The 21,208-nt window shown below is 44.7% G+C and overlaps 1 protein-coding gene across 1 annotated transcript in view; it reads right to left on the reverse strand.

The window, feature by feature from the left end:
- MYO10 (myosin X) overlaps positions 1–21,208 on the reverse strand; it is a 256,528-nt gene that overhangs the window by 134,590 nt on the left and 100,730 nt on the right. Inside the window, exon 3 of the mRNA XM_040262479.1 lies at positions 9,680–9,838. Coding sequence (XP_040118413.1) covers positions 9,680–9,838 — 159 coding nt within the window. The remainder of the gene's footprint in view (positions 1–9,679; positions 9,839–21,208) is intronic.

The following is a 21,208-nucleotide window of genomic DNA, read 5'->3' on the forward strand; positions in this document are numbered from 1 at the left end:
GGTGACTGCAGCCATGAAATTAAAAGATGCTTACTCCTTGGAAGAAAAGTTATGACCAACCTGGAGAGCATATTCAAAAGCAGAGACATTACTTTGCCGACTAAGGTCCGTCTAGTCAAGGCTATGGTTGTTCCAGTGGTCATGTATGGATGTGAGAGTTGGAATGTGAAGAAGGCTGAACGCTGAAGAATTGATGCTTTTGAACTGTGGTGTTGGAGAAGACTCTTGAGAGGCCCTTGGACTGCAAGGTGATCCAACCAGTCCGTTCTGAAGGAGATCAGCCCTGGGATTTCTTTGGAAGGAATGATGCTAAAGCTGAAACTTCAATACTTTGGCCATCTCATGCAAAGAGTTGACTCATTGGAAAAGACTCTGATGCTGGGAAGGATTGGGGGCAGGAGAAGAAGGGGACGACAGAGGATGAGATGGCTGGATGGCATCACTGACTCGATGGACGTGAGTCTGAGTGAACTCCAGGAGATGGTGATGGACAGGGAGGCCTGGCGTGCTGCAATTCATGGGGTCACAAAGAGTTGGACACGACTGAGTGAATGCAACTGAACTCTCCTCCTAGACCGGATACACCTGCTGGACTCACCCATCACTCACAGTCAGAGTAAGCATTCCCAGAACTCACCTTTGACATTGTCCCCTGCCAGCCTTCACGAATGAGTTCAAGGTCACTAACTCACACACAGCACCCTTCTTCGCCTGCTCCTAACCACCTCGCCAGTCGGCTGCACAAACCTTCACTGCAGGTTCTTGCCTGTCCTGCAGGTCGACAAATCACGCTATTTCAAGTCTTTGTTGATCTTCTGCCAGGAAGAGCCACCCTCCCTCTTGGCTGAATTCCCCTAGGAATGTTTCAAAACTCGGCACCAGTGCCTCATTTGGGATCCTTTTCTGACCCCCTCACCTCTTCTTGCGATGCCCATTCTTTGTGTCCCCAGCACTTTTATCACAGTCATTGTTTCCCCGAGTCGCTGTCAAAGGTATGATGTGTCTGCTTTCATCAACAAGCTAGGAGGTCCTGGAGGGGCGCTGTATTTTGTTTATTCATTATTTCAAGAAAAGGTTACCACGATGAAGAGGAATTTTGCATCCTTGGAGCCACAAGCACACCCTGGCACACAGGCAGGGCTGAGTCAATATAGAGACATTGGAGGCACCTGGATTTATTACCAATGCACCAGTAAGTTCCCTTTTAAACTGAGTTCTCATGCTCCACACCCACCTTCTTCCCTAACAAAACTGCCTGCCATCCTCATCCAATTAAACAATCCAAGTTCATTGAAAACTGGATCACAACCAGTAACTCAAGATATATGACTAAAGTCAAACTCTTGCATTTAGAAGTGACATTTCCACTTAATTTGAGTGTGTTTCTGACTCATACTCCTCCCTTGATGAAAGGAATCTGACCCAAAAGAGGCCGGAAAGGGGAGAAAAATGAACAAAAACAAAGCTTCTAATTGCCACCACCATGTGCCGATGTAGAAATGGCAACTCAAGAGGATAAATGTTTGGTCAAGTTTAAAAATACACAGTCAGACAGATGGTTACAATCATCTTCTGGCAACACCAGTCTTGATTTCATGCGAAGAACAAAACCCTGACAAACCACACTGTATTCAGCTGTTCCTGGTATGAGACAAATGCCAAGCCTGCTGGCCATCCAGTCTTCAGGCCATCCCTGAGAGGCGCGCTGTTACTTGACACTCCCTTTGGAAAGGGATGGGAAATAACCCCCAAAAGTCTCCTCTGGGAAGGCTGAATGAATCAAGGAAGTGAATGGCAGGTTGAGATCCGCACGCCCGCAACACTGAACCCCGCAGTGTGGTTGCCCTGATGGGAACACGGCGGGCAGCCCAGGTGAGCTCACTTGTAATTCACATGGCTTCAACAGGCAGCTGCCTGCCAGCACCTTTTACGGGTTTGCAAGTTAATTCGGGAACAACAAACTCATTTACACATTCGGTCTGCACGGCCACCTTACCAGAGGAGGGTTTTATTTTTGAAATACCTAAAAATACACGAGCTGTGAAGCATCTTCTGTGCTTTCACAACCATTTATCTTTAGACACAGCTCCACATCTTAAAACGGACTCATCTGACTCTCAGCTCTGCCGTTTGTTCAGCAAGACCAACAAACGAACCCACGAGGTGGGTGGAACAGAACGGGGCTTCCTCTGGAGCCATCCTCAAGCCCATAATTGCAGCCAAGCTGCGATGCGGTTTCCAGCCCGCTCCTTAGACAGGAGGCTCCCACAGGCAACTGACCGAGAGCACGACAAACCCTGCGATAGAGACAACGGGTTTCTCTTCTGTTGGGCAGAAAACAAAACTGCCACACCACAGAGCTGGCCGGGCCATCCCTTCACTCTGGACACAGAGCTGACGGTCAGTGCAACAGAGACCTCATATGTTTTTGTCCAATGGGTGCTTAGATGCTGGGTACAGAATGTGAAATGATCCAGGCTCCAGAGAATACGATGCAACAGGCATCCAAAACCCAGCTCGTCTCTCCCACTCTCCTCTCCTGGAGGAACTGTCAGAACTGTTCTTAGGGACATCAGGACATCATTACAGCCAGCCCTGCCTCCCTCCCCCCCTCCCCCTTGGGTATCACATGCAATTTTCTCTTGCTCACTCCCATCTCTGCTGCACCTGTTCAGTCGCTCAGTCGTGTCCAACTCTGTGACCCCCATAGACTGTAGCACGACAAGCTTCCCTATCCTTCACTATCTCCTGTGGCTTTCTCAAAATCATGTCCATTCACTCGGTGATGCCATCCGACCATCTCATCCTCTGCCGTCCCCTTCTCCTCCCATCTTCAATCTTTCCCAGCATCAAAGTCTTTTCCAGTGAGTCAGCTCTTTTATATCAGGTTGTGGTCCAAAACCCTCATATCTACCCCCTTTAAGATACTGCAACACTCTCCCACCCAACCTACCCTCTGTAGACTGTATCACATCACTTCCATATCAACCCTTCTAAACTTTTTCCAGGGAAACTGCCTCTTCAAACGGAGAAGGCAATGGCACCCCACTCCAGTACTCTTGCCTGGAAAATCCCATGGACGGAGGAGCCTGCTGGGCTGCAGTCCACGGGGTTGCTAAGAGTCGGACACAACTGAGCGACTTCCCTTTCACTTTTCACTTTCATGCATTGGAGAAGGAAATGGCAACCCACTCCAGTGTTCTTGCCTGGAGAATCCCAGGGACGGGGGAACCTGGTGGGCTGCTGTCTATGGGGTCACACAGAGTCAGACACAACTGAAGCGACTTAGCAGCAGCAGCCTCTTCAAAAGCCTTTAGCAAGGACAATATAGTCTCTTTACCACCAAGCCCAAACACTGCTGCCTAGCTTTAAGTAAGGCAGGGTATCTCAGCATGACTGACATCTTAGGCCAGATAACTCTTTGTAGGGGGAGCTGTCCTCTACACCTGAGCATGTTTAGTAGATCCCTGGCCTCTACCAACTATTAACAGATACTAGCAGCATCCTCTGCCCTCGCTATGGCAACTGGAAATGCCTCCAGGTATTGCCAAAAGTCCCCTAAAACCCATGCATCTGGTCCAGAACCACTGCTTTTAAAGGTGTCCTGACCCCTGCCTACACATTCCACTAACTATTAGATGCTCCCCAAACATCAGATTCCATAAACAAAGGAACTTTCTCCCAGTTTAGCAAAGCCATCACACCAAATACACTCTCATCTCTCCACCTTCAAAAAAAGCATCTCTCGAGCCTTTTCTTCGAATCAAAACTCTCAGCCCTCCTTTGTAGTATCATTGCTGCCACCCCTTGTCTAAGAGAAGCCAGCTCTCCTCCTCACCAACCAATTTGTTCCCTCCCCACCTCCAACCTCTTATCACTCTGTACAACACACGCCCCTCCTCTCCGAGTCTTTAGGGACTTACAGGTGTGGGGACTTGTCCGCATCAGGCCTCATCAGTGGTGGGAAGAGACACTTCTTCCCGGGGTGGGACTCAGGGGACCCTCTCCAAGCTGCCAGGAAACCCAGAGACAAGAGGTTTGGGGTGAAAGTCTGGGGCAGGGCCACAGATCTGGAGCTGCTGTGATAAGCAGAGTTCTTATCTGGGAAGTCGCCAGAGGATGGGAAAGCTGACTAGGTGGAGCATTAAGTGAGAGAACCTGAAGTCCTAGGAAGGGAATCCTGTACTAGGGCAGGAGGCAAGGGTTTGGGGCAGGAGGCAAGGGTTTGGGGCAGGAGTCTAGATCTTCACAGAACAGTCTTAAAGGGTCAGAAAACCATTCATGTTAGTGCGTGCTAAGTCGCATTAGTAGTTTCTGGCTCTTTGTGATCCTATGGACCATAACCAGCCAGACTCCTCTGTCCAGGGGATTCTCCAGGCAAAAATACTGGAGTGGGTTGCCATGCCCTCCTCTGAGGATTTTCCCGACCCAAGGACCAAACCCGTGTCTCTTATGTCTCCTGCAATGGCGGGCTGCCTGGGAAGAAAACCACACAAAAGCCTGAAAGCTTAGAATGTTCAGATCCCTGAAGAAATAAGGATACTATCAGACGACACCTGACCTTGAAAAGTTTTTAAACTGACACAAAAAACTTAAATGGTTAATATAGAGTCCAAAGGGAGGTCAGTAGAGAAAAGTGGACTCAACTTTGTCTACTGAGTGCTCTATGCCTTCATAGCTCTCTACCCACATCTGAATTGTTATTTAATCACTAAGTCATGTCCAACTCTTTTGTGACCCCATGAACTATCAAGGACCCCATGGACCCCAAGGACCCCAAGCTTGCCAGGCTTCTCTGTCCACAGGATTCTCCAGGTAAGAATACTGCAGTGAGTTGCCATTTCCTTCTCCAGGGGATCTTCTCAATCCAGTCGGATCAAACCCACGTCTCTTGCCTCTCCTGAACTGGCAGAAGGAATTCTTTATCACTGAGCCACCTGGGAAGTCCACCCACATCTGAATGGAGGATGCTAAAAGCTAGAAGAAATACTTTATTGAAGTCTTATAACGTTCTCAGTCACTAAGAGTATCCCTCAAGGAGAAGAGAAGTTAATGGTCTTTCTTAGCACAAACAACAGACCCCTCTACCTGGAGATGGGTCTGTTTACCAGCAAACTGTGTTGCCCCAAACAGAAAGCCAACAAATGATCCAGAGTGGTGGGGGAGACACACACAGGTTCCTTCTCAGTGACAGGACTCGAAGGAGGGCACCTGTGGTGGGCAGAGTAATGCACCGCTCCGTGCCCCACCAAGTGGCAGTAGTAGTGTTAATCACTCAGTCGAGTCTGACTCTCTGTGACCCCGTGGACTGTAGCCCGCCAGGCTCCTCTGTCCATAGGATTTTCCAGGCAAGAATACTGGAGTGGGTTGCCATTTCCTCCTCCAGGGGATCTTCCCAACCCAGGGATTGAACCAAATCTCTTACATCTCGTGCACTGGCAGGCAGGTTCTTTACCACTAGTGCCACCTGGGAAGCCCTTGGGAAGATCCCCTAGAGAAGGAAAAGGCTACCCACTCCAGTATTCTGACCTGGAGATTTCCATGGACTGTACAGCTCATGGGGTCGAAAAGAGTCAGACACAACCGAGCCCCACCAAGATGTTCACCTAATTCCCAGAACCTGTGACTTAAGCAATGTTGCCACATAAGAGACTCAAGATATGATTAAGGTTGTAAGCTCTGAGACTGGGAATTAACCCAGGTGAGCCCTATCTAATTACATGAATTTTAAAACCTGAGAACCTCTCTTGGCTCTGGTCAGAGATCAGATGAAAGGAGGAAGAGATGAAGCATGTAAAGGACTAGGTCCAGGGTTGCTGTCTTTGAACGAGAAGGAAGGAGGCCTCTACCATCTGCGAATCAGCAGCCAGCCAGCAAGAAAATGAGGACCTCAGTCCTACATCCGCAAGGAATTGACCTCTGCCAACACTGGGAAAGAACAAGAAACAAATTCTTCCCTAGAGGCTCCAGAAAGAAGCCTAGCATGCCCACACCTGGAGTTTAGTCTGGTAAGACCCCTTCAGAAGAACCTAACTAAACTGCAAAAAAAAAAAAAAAAAAAATTCATAGCTATGGTAATTTGTTATGCCAGCAAAAGAAAACTAACACAGCACCTGTTACAAATCAAGCCATTTTTCCCTCTTTTAAAACATGGACAAGCATCACTTTAGGGCTGAGATAAAGGTGGAAAGCTGTTCTATTCTGATAGGTGGTGGTTTTGTCTCCTTGCGGTAGCATCTGACAAGTACCAGCATCCAGTGAAAACAGCTTCAGTAATGGACATCAAGATGGCTGCTTTCTATATAATAGTACAATTACCTAGGTTCTAAAAGGAAGGCATATAGGGTATAAATAACTGACCTGAGCTGTAAATTGGATGTAAAAAAATCCTGTGTTTTTCCCTCAAAGAGGAAAGAAAAGATCTTCATTCCAGGAAAAAAAAATCAAGATCCTATTCATATGGTTTATTCAGGTTTACAACATCATCATGGTGGAGGGGAGCTTTAAAAGGCTCTGTCCTTTAACCTTCTTCAGCAGTTCTCCCCCTAATTGACTTTTTCATGACTATTAAATGTATAACAAAAACTTACATCTAAAGGCAGAAGGATATGAATTCTGAAATATTCATTTATAAGAGATGGGTACCAATAAAGAAATTTTAAATCCAGCTTCACTTTTACCATCAACTACGTTGCTTCTAATATGAAAGGCATTTGTTTTACAAACATATGGCGCAACTGCCTGGTGCCTGACTCTGCCCTTGGCTCAAGAGAGACAAAATCAGTCCTTGACAAACTGAGCAAGGAAACTGCTGTGTAAACAGTTACACAGCAGTGTCAAAGCCTTAATGCTGAAAGCACAGGCATGGCACATGGGTCCCTGGACACCTGTGTAGGTGGGAAGGAAGCTGTTTTGAGATGGGAACAGGAGAAAACCCACGTTTGCTCAACAGGCACACGCACAAGCTAGGATACACAGCCACTTTTATAGAAACACGTATAAAGATGACCTTTTCTGCAGAACATTTGGAAAATGAGGTCTCTAAAGACTGAGTGTAAGCAAGGTTAGTCAGAGGACTAGAAGGCGACTCCATTTCTCCATACAAGGAATGTCTCAAGACATTTGCCAAGCATTAGGTCAATCTGGCAAAAATGCCACCTTCCCATGATTAAATGAAGGCAAATAAACACCTTCTTTTCTTGAAGCTGAGGAAAATTTTGCATTAACAAATAACTAATTTTTTCCTCTTTCCCAATTCTCCTCTCCTGGTCTAAGGATGGATAAACTAGAGCAACCAGAATACTGAGAGGATCTTGAGTTTCAGTTAGCACCTGCTAGCTACTGGAAAGTGAAAAGTGAAAGTTGCTAAGTCCGACTAGGTGACCCCATGGACTATACAGTCCGTGGAATTCTCCAGGCCAGAATACAGGAGTGGGTAGCCTTTCCCTTCTCTAGAGGATCTTCTCAACCCAAGGATCGAACCCAGGTCTTCTGCATTGCAGGCAGACTCTTTACCAGCTGAACCACAAGGAAGCCCAAGAATACTGGAGTGGGAAAAAAATAATTAAAAAAAAAAAGAATACTGGAGTGGGTAGCCTATCCCTTCTCTAGTGGATCTTCTGGACCTATGAATCAAACCGGGGTCTCCTGCACTGCAGGCAATTCTTTACCAGCTGGGCTATGAGAGAAGCCTAGTTATTGGAAAGGCTGATATTATTATTCATCATAATCACAGGCATACCGCCAAAACTGAGCGTTAACTCCTAAAGAATAAAAACTACTGAAAGATGAAGGGTTTTTACAATATTAAAATTTGGGTTTTTGAAAAACTGCATGCATTTGAACTTGACAAGAAAAATAAACAGCTATCAGCAGTTGCCCAGTAAAGACCTGCTAACAAAGGCAGGTGGAAAGGAGAAACTCTGCAAATCATTCTTGACAGATGATGCAATTTATACTTTAATGTCAGAAAGGGATGACTACATAAGTGATTTTTAAGTATTACTTTTATAATATAGACACAGAGTTCATAAAAGTTGAGAAGAAATGTGCATGACTGCTTTTCATACCAGGACGTGTCTCCAATCAAAAGAGCAATCCCAAAGTGAAATGGGTTCCCTTGAACCCAAATGTCCCTTAGATGGAACTGTCCTACATGCTGGTAGGAATGTACATCAGTGCAGCCACTATGGAAAACAGTATGCAGTTTTCTCAAAAAACTAAAAACAGAGCTACCACATGACCTAGGAATTCCACTCCTGGATATGTATCTGGGGGAAAAAAAAAAAAACACTAGCTCGAAAAGATGCATGCACCCCAAAGTTCACAGCAGCATTACTTACAATTGCTAAGACATGGAAGGAACCTGTGTCCACCAAGAGATGAACGGATAAAGAGGATGTGATATTTACACACACACATACATACATATCGGAGGAGGCAATGGCACCCCACGCTAGTACTCTTGCCTGGAAAACCCCATGGATGGAGGAGCCTAGTAGGCTGCAGTCCATGGGGTCGCTAAGAGTCAGACACAACTGAGCGACTTCACTTTCACTTTTCACTTTCCTGCATTAGAGAAGGAAACGGTAACCCACTCCAGTGTTCTTGCCTGGAGAATCCCAGGGATGGGGGAGCCTGGTGGGCTGCTGTCTCTGGGGTCACACAGAGTCGGATACGACAGAAGCGACTTAGCAGTTAGCAGAATACATACATATACAAAATGGAATATTACTCAGCCATAAAAAGAATGAAATTTTGCCATTTGCAGAACATGAATGGACTTGCAGAGCATTATGCTAAGTGAAGTAAGTCAGACAAATACTTTGTGACATCACTTACATGTGGAATCTAAAAACTACAATTAACTAGTGAGGGTAACCTAAAAGAAGCAGACACAGAGAGAGAGAGCAAACTAGAGGTTACCAGGGACGAGGGGAGGGGTGCAACATAGGGGTGGAGGAGAGGAAGGTCCAAGACAGATGCAAGGATGGACTGCATAAGATGGAGAATATTGCTAATATTGTGATAATTGTAAATGGAATGTAACTTTTAAAAATTATATATAAAAAAAGAAATTTCTCCATGGATGGGCCTCGGAGCCAGAAGAAAAAAAAAAAAGTGAAAATCCATAAAAGGAGAAAAAAAAAATCAAGAAAATGAGAAGAAAAAAAAAAAAAGCTTGAGCTTAGGTCTGCTTGTTTGTAAAGCCACATTTCTCCTCAGCCCTTAACTGAGGAAGTCAAACCACTCTGCGTGACTTCTTTATGGAACAGAACACTCAGGAACAGAATGCACTCAGGAGAAGAAAGAGGTCAAATTATCCTTCGCTACAAAGCCATCCCTGCTAACAAAGTCCAGGCAATCAACACGAGAACATGATTTATGGACCCACATCTCTAATTTGGCAAAAGAAAAAAAACCTAGAAATATAGCTTTTACTTAGAAGAACGGGAGGTTTTCAAAAAGGAAATACTCTCTGAAAACAAAAATAAACAGACTCAAACTGGAGGAGTTTGGAAACTTCCCTGGTGGTTCAGTGGGTAAGATGCTATACTTTCACTGCAGGGGGCGTGGATTTGATCCCTGGTCCAGAAACTGAGATCCTGTATGCCATGTGACGCAGCAAGAGGAAGGAGAAGACTGGAAGGATTTTTAAGGGACTGAGAGCAGAACTTACATAGATTTGGTCTCTCTTGTAGCGCTGGTACAAGTTGTGCATGATGGCACCCCCGTGGAGCTCTGTCAGGGTGGCCATGTCATCCACGCCCTCCTCATCCATGGCGTGCATAGGCATCACCTTCTGGTGTGTAATTGTGCTCTGCTTGTACGTGAATACCTGATGAGGGGGAACGAATTCACAGCTTAATTATGGGCAATGAACAGTTTCCACTGACCATTTCCCAACTTACAATACAATCTCAGTACAATACCGGCAAAAATCAGACTGCAGAGAACACTTTAATTTCCTTCATGCCACCTACCTATTTTTGTGCCAGGTCGCTTCAGTCGTGACTGACTCTTGGACCCTAAGGACTGTCGCCCACCAGACTCCTCTGTCAGTGGGATTCTCCAGGCAAGAATACTAGAGTGGGTTGCCATTTCCTCCTCCAGGGAATCTTCCCAACCCAGGGATGGAACCCACGTCTCTTTTGTCTCCTGCACTGGCAGGAGGGTTCTTGGCCACTAGCGCCACCTGGGGAACCTCACCTATTCTTAAAGGTAGCAAATTATTTGAACAATTGACATTTGATGTTCCTAAAAGACATTGGTTCAAGTACTAACCCTCCTATGGAAATCACAGAAATGATAACATTTTCAGTTCACTTTTCTCCCACTGATGCAAAGCAGTAACAGTTAAGAAGCTGGCTGACCAATCTTTCAGAAAGTAATTTGATTTCTCCGTATAATATATTCAAGGGACCATGGGATATAGTTCGAAGCAAAGCTCTTCAATTTAAGTGTTGTCACAAAATTCACCACACAGTCTACATTTGTTCAGAGACTGAAACACAGCTTCTCAGGAAAGTCTGAAAAATATTCTCCCTTCTCAACTGAGATATATACATAGCATTCCTGTGATCTTTAGGAAAACAAATCCTCTCAGGTTTAAAATACAACTGATTTGGGACTCCCCTGGCTGTTCAGTGGTTTAGACACCACGTTTCCACTGCAGGGGGCACAGGGTCAATCCCTGGTTGGGGAACTAAGATCCTTCATGTAACGGGGAGCAGGCAAAAAAAAAAAGTTAAATAAATTACAATTGGTTTGCTTGCTTGACAGCCTGAAAGTGAAAGTCGCTCAGTGGTGTCCAACTCTGCAACCCCATGGACTATACAGTCCGTGGAATTCTCCAGGCCAGAATACAGGACTGGGTAGCCTTTCCCTTCTCCAGGGGAATCTTCCTGACCCAGGGATCGAACTGAGGTCTCCTGCATTGCAGGCAGATTCTTTACCAACTGGGCTATCAGGGAAGCCCTGTCTTGCTTTAAACTCCAAGACCAGTGGTGGGTGCTGCTTATGTGCTGTTGTCTATTTAGTAAGTCATGTCTGACTCTTTTGCAACCTCATGACTACAGCCCACCAGGCTCCTCTGTCCATGGGATTTTCTGGGCAAGAATACTGAGTGAGTTGCCATGTCCTTCTCCAGGGGACTTTCCAAACACAGGGATCGAACTCACATCTCCTGCAACGGCAGGTGGGTTCTTCACCACTGAGCCACCAGGGAAGCCCATTGTATTGTGTACCGGAGACAACCCGGACACTGCAAGACTGATTATAGAACATGCGTGGACTTCTAAAATCCACACAGGGTTCTTTCATCACCATTGATTGGATAGAGTATTAACTGCACCCATTCAGCTTCATACGCTGACCAGTTTGACCAGATTTACAAATTCCGGAACATAAAACAATCATTCAGTGTGATGGAGTCTACTCCCTATTCATTCACTGTATCCTTTTATATACAGTGAATAATCACAGACAACTCATCAAACTGATCACATGGACCACAGACTTCTCTAACTCAATAAAACTATGAGCCATGCCGTGTAGGGCCAACCCAAGACAGACGGGTCATGGTGGACAGTTCTGACAAAACATGGTCCCCTGGAGGAGGGAATGGCAAACCACTTCACTACTATGCCTTGAGAACCCCATGAACAGTATGAAAAGGCAAAAAGACAGGACACAAAGATGAACTCCCCAGGTCGGTTGGTGCCCAATATGCTACTAGAGATGAGTGGAGAAATAACTCCAGAAGGAATGAAGAGATGAAGCCAAAGCAAACACAATACCCAGTTGTGGATGTGACTGGTGATGGAAGAGAAGTGCAATGCTGTAAAGAACAGTACTGCATAGGAATCTGGAAGGTCAGGTCCATGGATCAAGGTAAATTAGAAGTGGTCAAACAGGAGATGGCAAGTGAACATCAACATTTTAGGAATCAGTGAACTAAATGGACTGGAATGGGTGAGTTTAACTCAAATGACCATTATATCTACTACTGTGGGCAAGAATCCCTTAGAAGAAATGGAGTAGCCATCATGGTCAACAAGAGAGTCTGAAATGCAGTACTTGGATGCAAACTCAAAAATGACAAAATGATCTCTGTTTCCAAGGCAAACCATTCAATATGACAGTAATCCCAAGTCTATGCCCGGACCAGAAATGCTGAAGAAGCTGAAGTTGAACAGTTCTATGAAGACCTACCAGACCTTCTAGAACTAACACCAAAAAAAAAAAATGTCCTTTTCATTATAGGGGCCTGGAATGCAAAAGTAGGAAGCCAAGAAATACCTGGAGTAACAGGCAAATTTGGCCTTGAGTACAGAATGAAGCAGGGCAAAGGATAATAGAATTTTGCCAAGGGAACACATTGGTCATAGCAAACACCCTCTTCCAACAACACAAGAGAAGACTCTACACATGGACATCAGCAGATGGTCAATATTGAAATCAGATTGACTATACTCTTTGTAGCAGAAGATGGAGAAGTTCTATACAGTCAGCAAACACAAGACTGGGAGCCGACTGTGGCTCAGACCATGAACTCCTTATTGCTAAATTCAGACTGAAAGTAGGGAAAACCACTAGACCATTCAGGTATGACGTAAGTCAAATCCATTATGATTATACACTGGAAGTGATGAATAGATTCAAAGGATTAGATCTGATAGACAGAGTGCCTGAAGAACTATGGACAGAGGTTCCTGACATTGTAAAGGAGGCAGGGATCAAGACCACCCCCAAGAAAAAGAAATGCAAAAAGGCAAAATGGTTGTCTAAGGAGGCCTTACAAATATCTGAGAAAAGAAGAAGAGGAAAAAGCATGGAAAAAAGCAAAGATATACCCATTTGAACGCAGAGTTCCAAAGAACAGCAAGGAGAGATAAGAAAGCTTTCCTCAGTGATAAATGCAAAGAAACAGAGGAAAACAATAGAATTGGGGAAGTCTAGAGATCTCTTCAAGAATATGAGATACACCAAGGGAACATTTCATGCACAAATGGGCACAATAAAGACAAAAATGGTATTGACCTAACAGAAGCAGAAGATAGTAAGAAGAGGTGACAAGAATACACAGAAGAACTAAACAAAAAAGATCTTTTCAACCCAGATAAAAACAAGGGTGTGATCACTCACCTAGAATCAAACATCCTGGAATGTGAAGTCAAGTGGGCCTTAAAAAGCATCACTACGAACAAAGCTAGTGGAGGTGATGGAATTCCAGTTGAGCTATTTCAAATCCTGAAAGATGATGCTGTGAAAGTGCTGCACTCAATATGCCAGCAAATTTGGAAAACTCAGCAGTGGCTGCAGGACTGGAAAAGGTCAGTTTTCATTCCAATCCAAAAGAAAGGCAATGCCAAAGAATGTTCAAACTACTGCACAATTGCACTCATCTCACATGCTAGCAAAGTAATACGCAAAATTCTCCAAGTCAGGCTTCAACAGTATGTGAACTATTAACTTCCACATGTTCAAGCTGGATTTAGAAAAGGCAGAGGAACCAGAGATCAAACTGCCAACATCTACTAGATCATAGAAAAAGCAAGAAAGTTCCAGAAAAACATCTACTTATGTTTTATTGACTGTGTGGATCATAACAAACTGTGGAAAATTCCTAAAGAGATGGGAATACCAGACCACCTTACCTGCCTCCTGAGAAATCTGTATGCAGGTCAAGAAGCCACAGTTAGATCTGGACATGGAACAACAGACTGGTTCCCAATAGGAAAAGGAGTACACCAAGACTGTATATTCTCATCCTGCTTATTTAACTTAGATGCAGAGTATATCATGCGAAGTGCCAGGCTGGATGAAGCACAAGCTGGAATCAAGACTGCTGGGAGAAATATCAATAACCTCAGATTCACATATAACGATACCCTTATGGCAGGAAGAGAAAAGGAACTAAAGACCCTCTTGATGAAAGTGAAAGAGGAGAGTGAAAAAGCTGGCTGAAAACTCAACATTCAGAAAACTAAGATCATGGCATCCAGTCACATCACTTCATGGCAAATAGATGGGGAAACAATGAAAATAGACACTTTATTTTTTTGAACTCCAAAATCACTGCAGATGGGGACTGCAGCCATGAAATTAAAAGACGCTTACTCCTTGGATGAAAAGTTATGACCAACCTAGACAGCATATTAAAAAGCAGAGACATTACTTTGTCAACAAAGGTCCATGTAGTCAAGGCTATGGTTTTTCCAGTAGTCGTGTATGGATGTGAGAGATGGACTATAAAGAAAGCTGAGCACCGAAGAACTGATGCTTTTGAACTGTGGTGTTGAAGACTCTTAAGAGCCCTTTGGACTCAAGAAGATCAAACCAGTCAATTGTAAAGGAAATCAGTCCTGAATATTCGTTGGAAGGACTGATGCTGAAGCCGAAACTCCAATATTTTGGCCACCTGATACGAAGAACTGACTCACTGGAAAAGACCCTGATGCTAGGAAAGATTGAGGTAAGGAGGAGAAGGGGACGACAGAGGATGAGATGGTTGGATGGCATCACTGACTTGATGGCCATGAGCTTGAATAAGCTCCGGGAGTTGGTGATGGACAGGGAAGCCTGCCAGACTACTGCCCATGGGGGTCACAAAGAGTCTGACACACCGAGCGACTGAATTGATTCTTTTCACTGATATTTTTATGTTTGTCCCTCAAATAAAAATACCAAGATGTAAAAGCAAAATGTAAACAACACAAAAAATGTGATCTACACAAGCTCACATGCGCACACACATACAAAGTAACTTTCCTGAACAGTACCGGCAGATTGGGGAATTCTAATTTTCAGTATCAACCAGTTGTCTGAATATTCATTGGAAGGATTAATGCTCAAGATCCAATACTTTGGCCACTGATGCAAAGAGCTAACTCACTGGAAAGGACCCTGATGCTGAGAAAGACTGAAGGCAAAAGGAGAAGACGGCAGCAGAGGATGAGATGGCTGGATGGCATCCCTGACTAAATGGACACGTCTTTGAGCAAACTCCAGGAGATAGTGAGGGACAGGGAAGCCTGCCGAGTTGCAGCTCATGGGGTCACAGACTTGGACCCTAAACAACTTCACAACAACCAGTTGCCTATATGGAAACAAACAGCATGTTATTGCAAAAGGGAATGACACAGTAAGAAAAGCAGAAGTACCAACCCAATGGTTTCCATAAACCATGGAGAAAAGTGGCATGTTTCTTTTATTTTCCAGAGAAAAATGAAAACTTCAGTGGTGGCATTTCTGCCACATAAACCACAAGGGTCGGTCAGAACCAGTCCTGAGAGACTCTCGAGGCCAGGGCAGACCCCAGCCATCTCTTCTAAGGTCCAGCCACTTTCCCAGCTGTTTCCCAGGCCCAGACACCTGCCAGGAAAAGTGCTGGCCCCAGTGGCCCCACCTCACAGGGCGGTGGCCACCCCACCAAGTAAGTACCCCCCACGGGGTAGGACAGGTCTGGGGCCACTGAGGGCATGGAAGGGGGCTATGCCATGGCCAAGATGACCAGGTATTAAAGGAAAATACCAAGAAGTTCAAGAGTGTAGAAACACAGTATATCAGACCTTCATTTTAATTCATTAACACCATACAAGAAAGTCAAATGCATTTAGGCTAACAGGACTGGCCATCTTGGGCTTCACAGGTAGCTCAGCAGTAAAGAATCCATCTGCCAGTGCAGGAGACACAGGTTCAATCCCTGGGTCAGGAAGATTCCCTGAAGGAGGAAATGGCAACGCACTCCATGGACAGAGGAGGCTGGAGGTCAATAGTCAATGGGGGTCACCAAGAATCGGACACGACTGAATACACACACACACACACACCCTACAGCTGACACTTAAAAATGATATCCATAATGACTAAGTATTTACGTCACATTAACATTCTGTTGCCTTTTTTCACACCCTGGGAACAGTAAGACAATGTACAGTCCAGGTGAGCAGCTCAGAGCTGGCCACGTGGTCTCTGAAAAAATGGCTACCACTGAAAAACTGAGTCCCAACCTTAGCACATGTGATTTCCTCGTATGTTTTCAGGTACACGCATTACCAGATGCGGACACGTGGCCATCCTGGGAGTGAGACAATCAAGAGAATGAGTGCTATTCCATCTCCTAACATCAGAGAGAAAGAATCAGGATAGACCATAACAGTTACATAAGTAAGAGGCTATGTACAGAAAAGAAATATCATGCCAAAACAGGGCTGCAGCTGTTCAAAACAGTGATTATTTCAAAGAACAGTGGGTAAAGCAGAGAAAATGTATATGTGAAGGAAAGGCAGAGAGAACCATCCATTCAAAGATGGGTTAACATTTGCAAAGATTTTACAGTGATGCCTGGTACATTGATAAGTGTCTGATAAATTAACAAAGAAAATCCATACATTCAAACACATATTTACTGATGTGTTCTAAGCATTGGGAGTGAGGTGTATGTTCTAATAAGGGGAAGGGAAAAGTAGAAATGGACAAGTAAATATAACACTGTGCAGATGGTGATGAATATCTATCCAGGCATAAATGAGGGTAAAGGGATTAAGCACCCAGAGGGGTTACTTTACGTTGTGTTTAAAGACACCCTCACTGATCAAGTAACATCAAGGTAGAAACCCTAAGGAAGTAAGGAATGGAAGCAGGCTCCTGCATTCAGTGTGTTAAAGCATACTGGCTGACTAAATTTGTAAATATTTCAAAGGATTAATAAGATTCACAATCTTGTTCAAGAATTTTTAAGGAGAGCCCCTTGAACTACCAGAAGTCTTTCCTATGCAACAACAAATGGTACAAGTTGCACAACTTTATCCCCAAACAGCAAAAAAGAAAATTTTAGGGCTAAGGAATGGAATTCTTTTTACAGGAATATTTGGGAACAAACAACAGCCAAAATGCAATAGCAACGTGAATTCCTCCAAACCCAACTCAAAACAAACTGAGTGACTTCAGTGGGGCATATATTACAAGAAAGGTGGTAAAGGTTAAGAAAAGGGGCAAAGTATAGAAGATTAATAGACAGGAAATCAATTTAGGGAAAACGGGGCCTCAGAACAAATAGCTCCTGTTATAGAAATAAAAGCCACTGGTCACAAGATGGACTGGATTAAGCGTGGGAACAAAACTAAGGCCACCCATCAACCCTACTGGGAGCTCAGAGAAGGTCTGCCCAACACTGGGCCCACCTCCGTATGAAAAACTGAAAATCAAGTAGTTAATTAGTTTAAAAAAAAAAACAGCTGAGCCATTTTCAATCCTCTTTTCATTCTAGGAAAGTACACATATGGCAGGAAACCCTCATCAGGCTTATGTGCAAGTTTTTATAGGCTATAGGGGCTTCCTGATAGCTCAGCTGGTAAAGAACCCACCTGCAATGCAGGAGACCACAGCTTGATTCCCGGGTCGGGAAGATCCCCTGGAGAAGGGATAGGCTGCCCACTCTAGTATTCTTGGGCTTCCCTGGTGGCTCAGCTGGTAAAGAACCCGCCGGCAATGCAGGAGACCCGAGTTCGATCCCTGGGTTGGGAAGATTCCCTGGAGAAAGGAAAGGCTACCCACTCCCGTATTCTGGCCTGGAGAATCCCACGGACTGTATAGTCCATGAGGTCCCAAAGAGTTGGACACGACTGAGCGACTTTCACTTCACTTCATAGTGACAAACATAGATTTCTCTTATTACAATTCGTTAGCAACATCCAGTCACAAAAATCTAACTTTTCTGATCAAAGAGGAAAAAAAAAAGAAAAAAGATATCTTATCACGTCCTCTCCTGATGGACAGATGGGATAGACAGCGTTCTCAGTCTGGGCAACTTCATCTTCCGTGAGCTTGGCATTTCTTCTGGAGAAGTCCTCAGTTTTGCTCTCCAGGGTACAGCTGGCAAGATTCGTAAACATTTTCGGCTGTCACAACTGTGGGGTGTGGGGGAAAGGGTGCTACTGGCATCCAGTCGGCAAGGTCAAGAATGCTACTATAAACATCTGAGAGTTATCCAGCCCAAATGTCACGAGGACCAGGTGGAGATATCCTGGTCTAGGAATGCCCTGATGTGCCTTCCAACCAGATGTTTAGGTAGATACCAGGAAAAAATGATGAGTCAGCCAATGCCTGTAAGCAAAACTTTTCATAAAACAGACAAATCTTTTGGAAACAAGTTTAAAGATAAAAAACATTTAACTCAAAGGTCAGCAGGACAATATTATATAATTTAGTTTTTGATTCTTATTTGACCCAAGTTAAGAAGGGTGATGGGGATGATTTATAATGATGATGATCACTAAGCAATGGGGTTTGCTTCTATTTGTTACTGTTTTCACTTTTAAGGAAAATTTTTTACTGGAGTATAGTTGATTTACAATGTTATGTTAGTTTCAGGAGTACAGCAGAGTGAACCAGTTATACATATACAACTATCTACTCTTTTTTAGAATTTCCCCTTATAGGCCATTACAGAATACTGAGTAGAATTCCCTGTGCTATACAGCCAGTCCTTATTACTTACCTATAATGGCAACCCCATTCCAGTACTCTTGCCTAGGAAATTCCAGGGACAGAGGAGCCTACAGTCCATGGAGTTGCAAAAAAGTTGGACATGTGTGTATATATGAATCCCAATCCCGACTAAACAACAAGTGTGTATATATGAATCCCAATCTTCCAATTTATTCCTCCCACATCTCCTGATAACCATAAGCTTATTTTCTACATCTGTAAGTATTTCTGTTTTATAGAGTTAGAGATAGTATCATTTTCTAATTGTACTGTATTACGGTCGGACAACACATTCCACACAATTTCCACCCTGTCTCCCTGACCCAGGGCTCTTGGACCTGCTGCTTCTGTGTCTGGGCCACTGACATTCCACTACTCTCCCTGACATCTCCACCCAAATGTTACTTCTCAGAAGGCACCAATGCTTTTGCGTGATGGACACCCTGCCGCCTTCCTCCTGATTCTATCGCGTGTGCTGTCGCTCCTGGGACAGTCTGTGATCCCTTATCTATTATCTGTGGCTTCCCTGGTGGCTCAGAAGGTAAAGCATCTGCCTGCAATGCGGGAGGCCCAGGTTCGACTCTGGGTCGGGAAGATCCCCTGAAGAAGGAAATGGCAATCCACTCCAGCACTCTTGCCTGGAAAATCCCATGGATGGAGGAGCCTGATAGGCTACAGTCCATGGGGTCGCAAAGAGTCGGACATGACTGAGCAACTTCACTTTATCTATTATCTCCCTTGTTTCAAAACCATCTCACTCCCAACTCGGAAACCTCTGGTCAGTATATTTCAACTCTTTGGACCACAATCTACAGGGAAAAAAAAGTTTTTTACACTGTGAAGTACTATACATGTAATTTCACAAGGGTTTCGTAAAACACCATGAAATTTGGTGCATCCCAGGATCTTCTCTTTCTTTTAAATGTCAGTTGTGAGTCTCTAAACTGACTTCACACCTCACCAGAGAGAAGACTCAGTCTGGAAACTACAAAGGCAGGGCACATGCCTACCTCATTTCTCAGCGACCAGCCTCCGCCCACCATAGAGACTCAATAAATATTGAATAAACGGTCCTGGCCTTCAAAATGGGTACAACACACAGGGAGAGGTGGCACTGGGTAGTGACCAGACACGGCCTTGGAGTCAGACCTGGCTGGACTCTGTTCTCCTAGACCTATGCTTTCATAGCCCAAGGATAATGAGCCAGACACTTAACCTCCCTGGCCCGTGACTTTCCCCACTGATAAAGATTGGTGATGATAATCCCTCACTCACAGAATTACTGTGAAAACTAAAAATAATGCAGTAAGTGTTAGTCACTCAGTTGTGTCTGACTCTGTGACCCCATGGACTGAAGCCCACAAGGCTCCTCTGTCCACGGGATTCTCCGGGCAAGAATAGTGGAGTGGGTAGCAATTCCCTTCTCTAGCGATCTTCCCAACCCAGGGATCAAACCCAGGTCTCCAGCATTCCAGGCAGATTCTTTACCAGGGAAGCCCAAGAAGACTGAAGTGGGTAGTCTATCCCTTCTCCAGCAGATCTTCCCGACCCAGGGACCAAATCAGGGTCTCCTGCATTGCAGGCGGATTCTTTACCAGCTGAGCTATCAGGGAAGCCTATATTGCAAAGAACAACGATTTCCACCCTGTCTCCCTGACCCAGGGCTCTTGGACCTGCCGTTTCTGTGTCTGTCTCTGTGGCTATGCTCTTACGACAGGCTGTAAAAGGAAGCCACTTACTTAACTGAAACTCTGCCCTGACCTATTCGGTGGCTGCCCCAAGGAGACTGGAGAAAGTATTTGGGACACAAGAATGTAAAGTCGGCTAGAAAGTTCCACTGGAATCTTATTAAAGGCAAAATGATACATGTCTACTCTCCTAGTGAGCCGGGGGAAAAAAATGGCACCAGTGCTTTGCTTTCAGCTCAAATTTGTCAGAGTAAATACATCTTAATTACACGGCCCAGGAGGGTAAAATGATCTTTACATAAATAAAGATTCTGTTACTTTAACCTCCCCCCTGAGTTTGTGAGATGACTGACATCTAATTATAGATAAAACAAGATTATTTTCTTTTTCAGAGACTCAAACTAGTTGTGAGATTAAGTCATTTAAACCATCAGTGGGTTTGCAATGCGCAGCAGGGCGAGATGCATGGCATGTGGGTGTCAAACCAAAACAGCAAAGAGAGGTGGGCAGAAGGCACTGGTATTTATTGAGCACTGACTGCATGCATCAGGCACATTTGATCCTCAGGGGCAAAGGAAACACAACTGCTCACTTCTTACAGAAGCCATTCAAGAAGATTCAGAGAAGTTGGGAAATCTACCCAATAGCACAAAGCACAGTGAACGGTCAGTTCCTTGAGATCATGGCAAGGCACATCCCACCCTAGAGAGACACTAGGTCAGAGACAATCCCGCCTCTGCCACTAACTGGCTGGGACTCCCTGGCACGTTCAGTGCAGTCAATGGTTACGATCCTTAGTCCTGTGGAGGAGAGGAGAGCAGAAAGCACGTGTGCACTGCCCTCCCAGCGTGCCAGGTTTAATTCTCTCACTTACCCTGTGATTTTCCCTTTATTTACTCTCCCCAGTTCCCTCGGTCATTCGTGCCAGGCTGTGAGCTGGACCCCAGGAATACAAAGATGAATTAAATGGTCTCTTTTCAGAGGGCTTATTGACCACCAAGGGATCAGAAAAATAAACAGTCAATCCT

This window comes from Oryx dammah, unplaced genomic scaffold, assembly GCF_014754425.2.
Source record: "Oryx dammah isolate SB20612 unplaced genomic scaffold, SCBI_Odam_1.1 HiC_scaffold_20, whole genome shotgun sequence".
Classification (NCBI taxonomy): Eukaryota; Metazoa; Chordata; class Mammalia; order Artiodactyla; family Bovidae; genus Oryx; species Oryx dammah.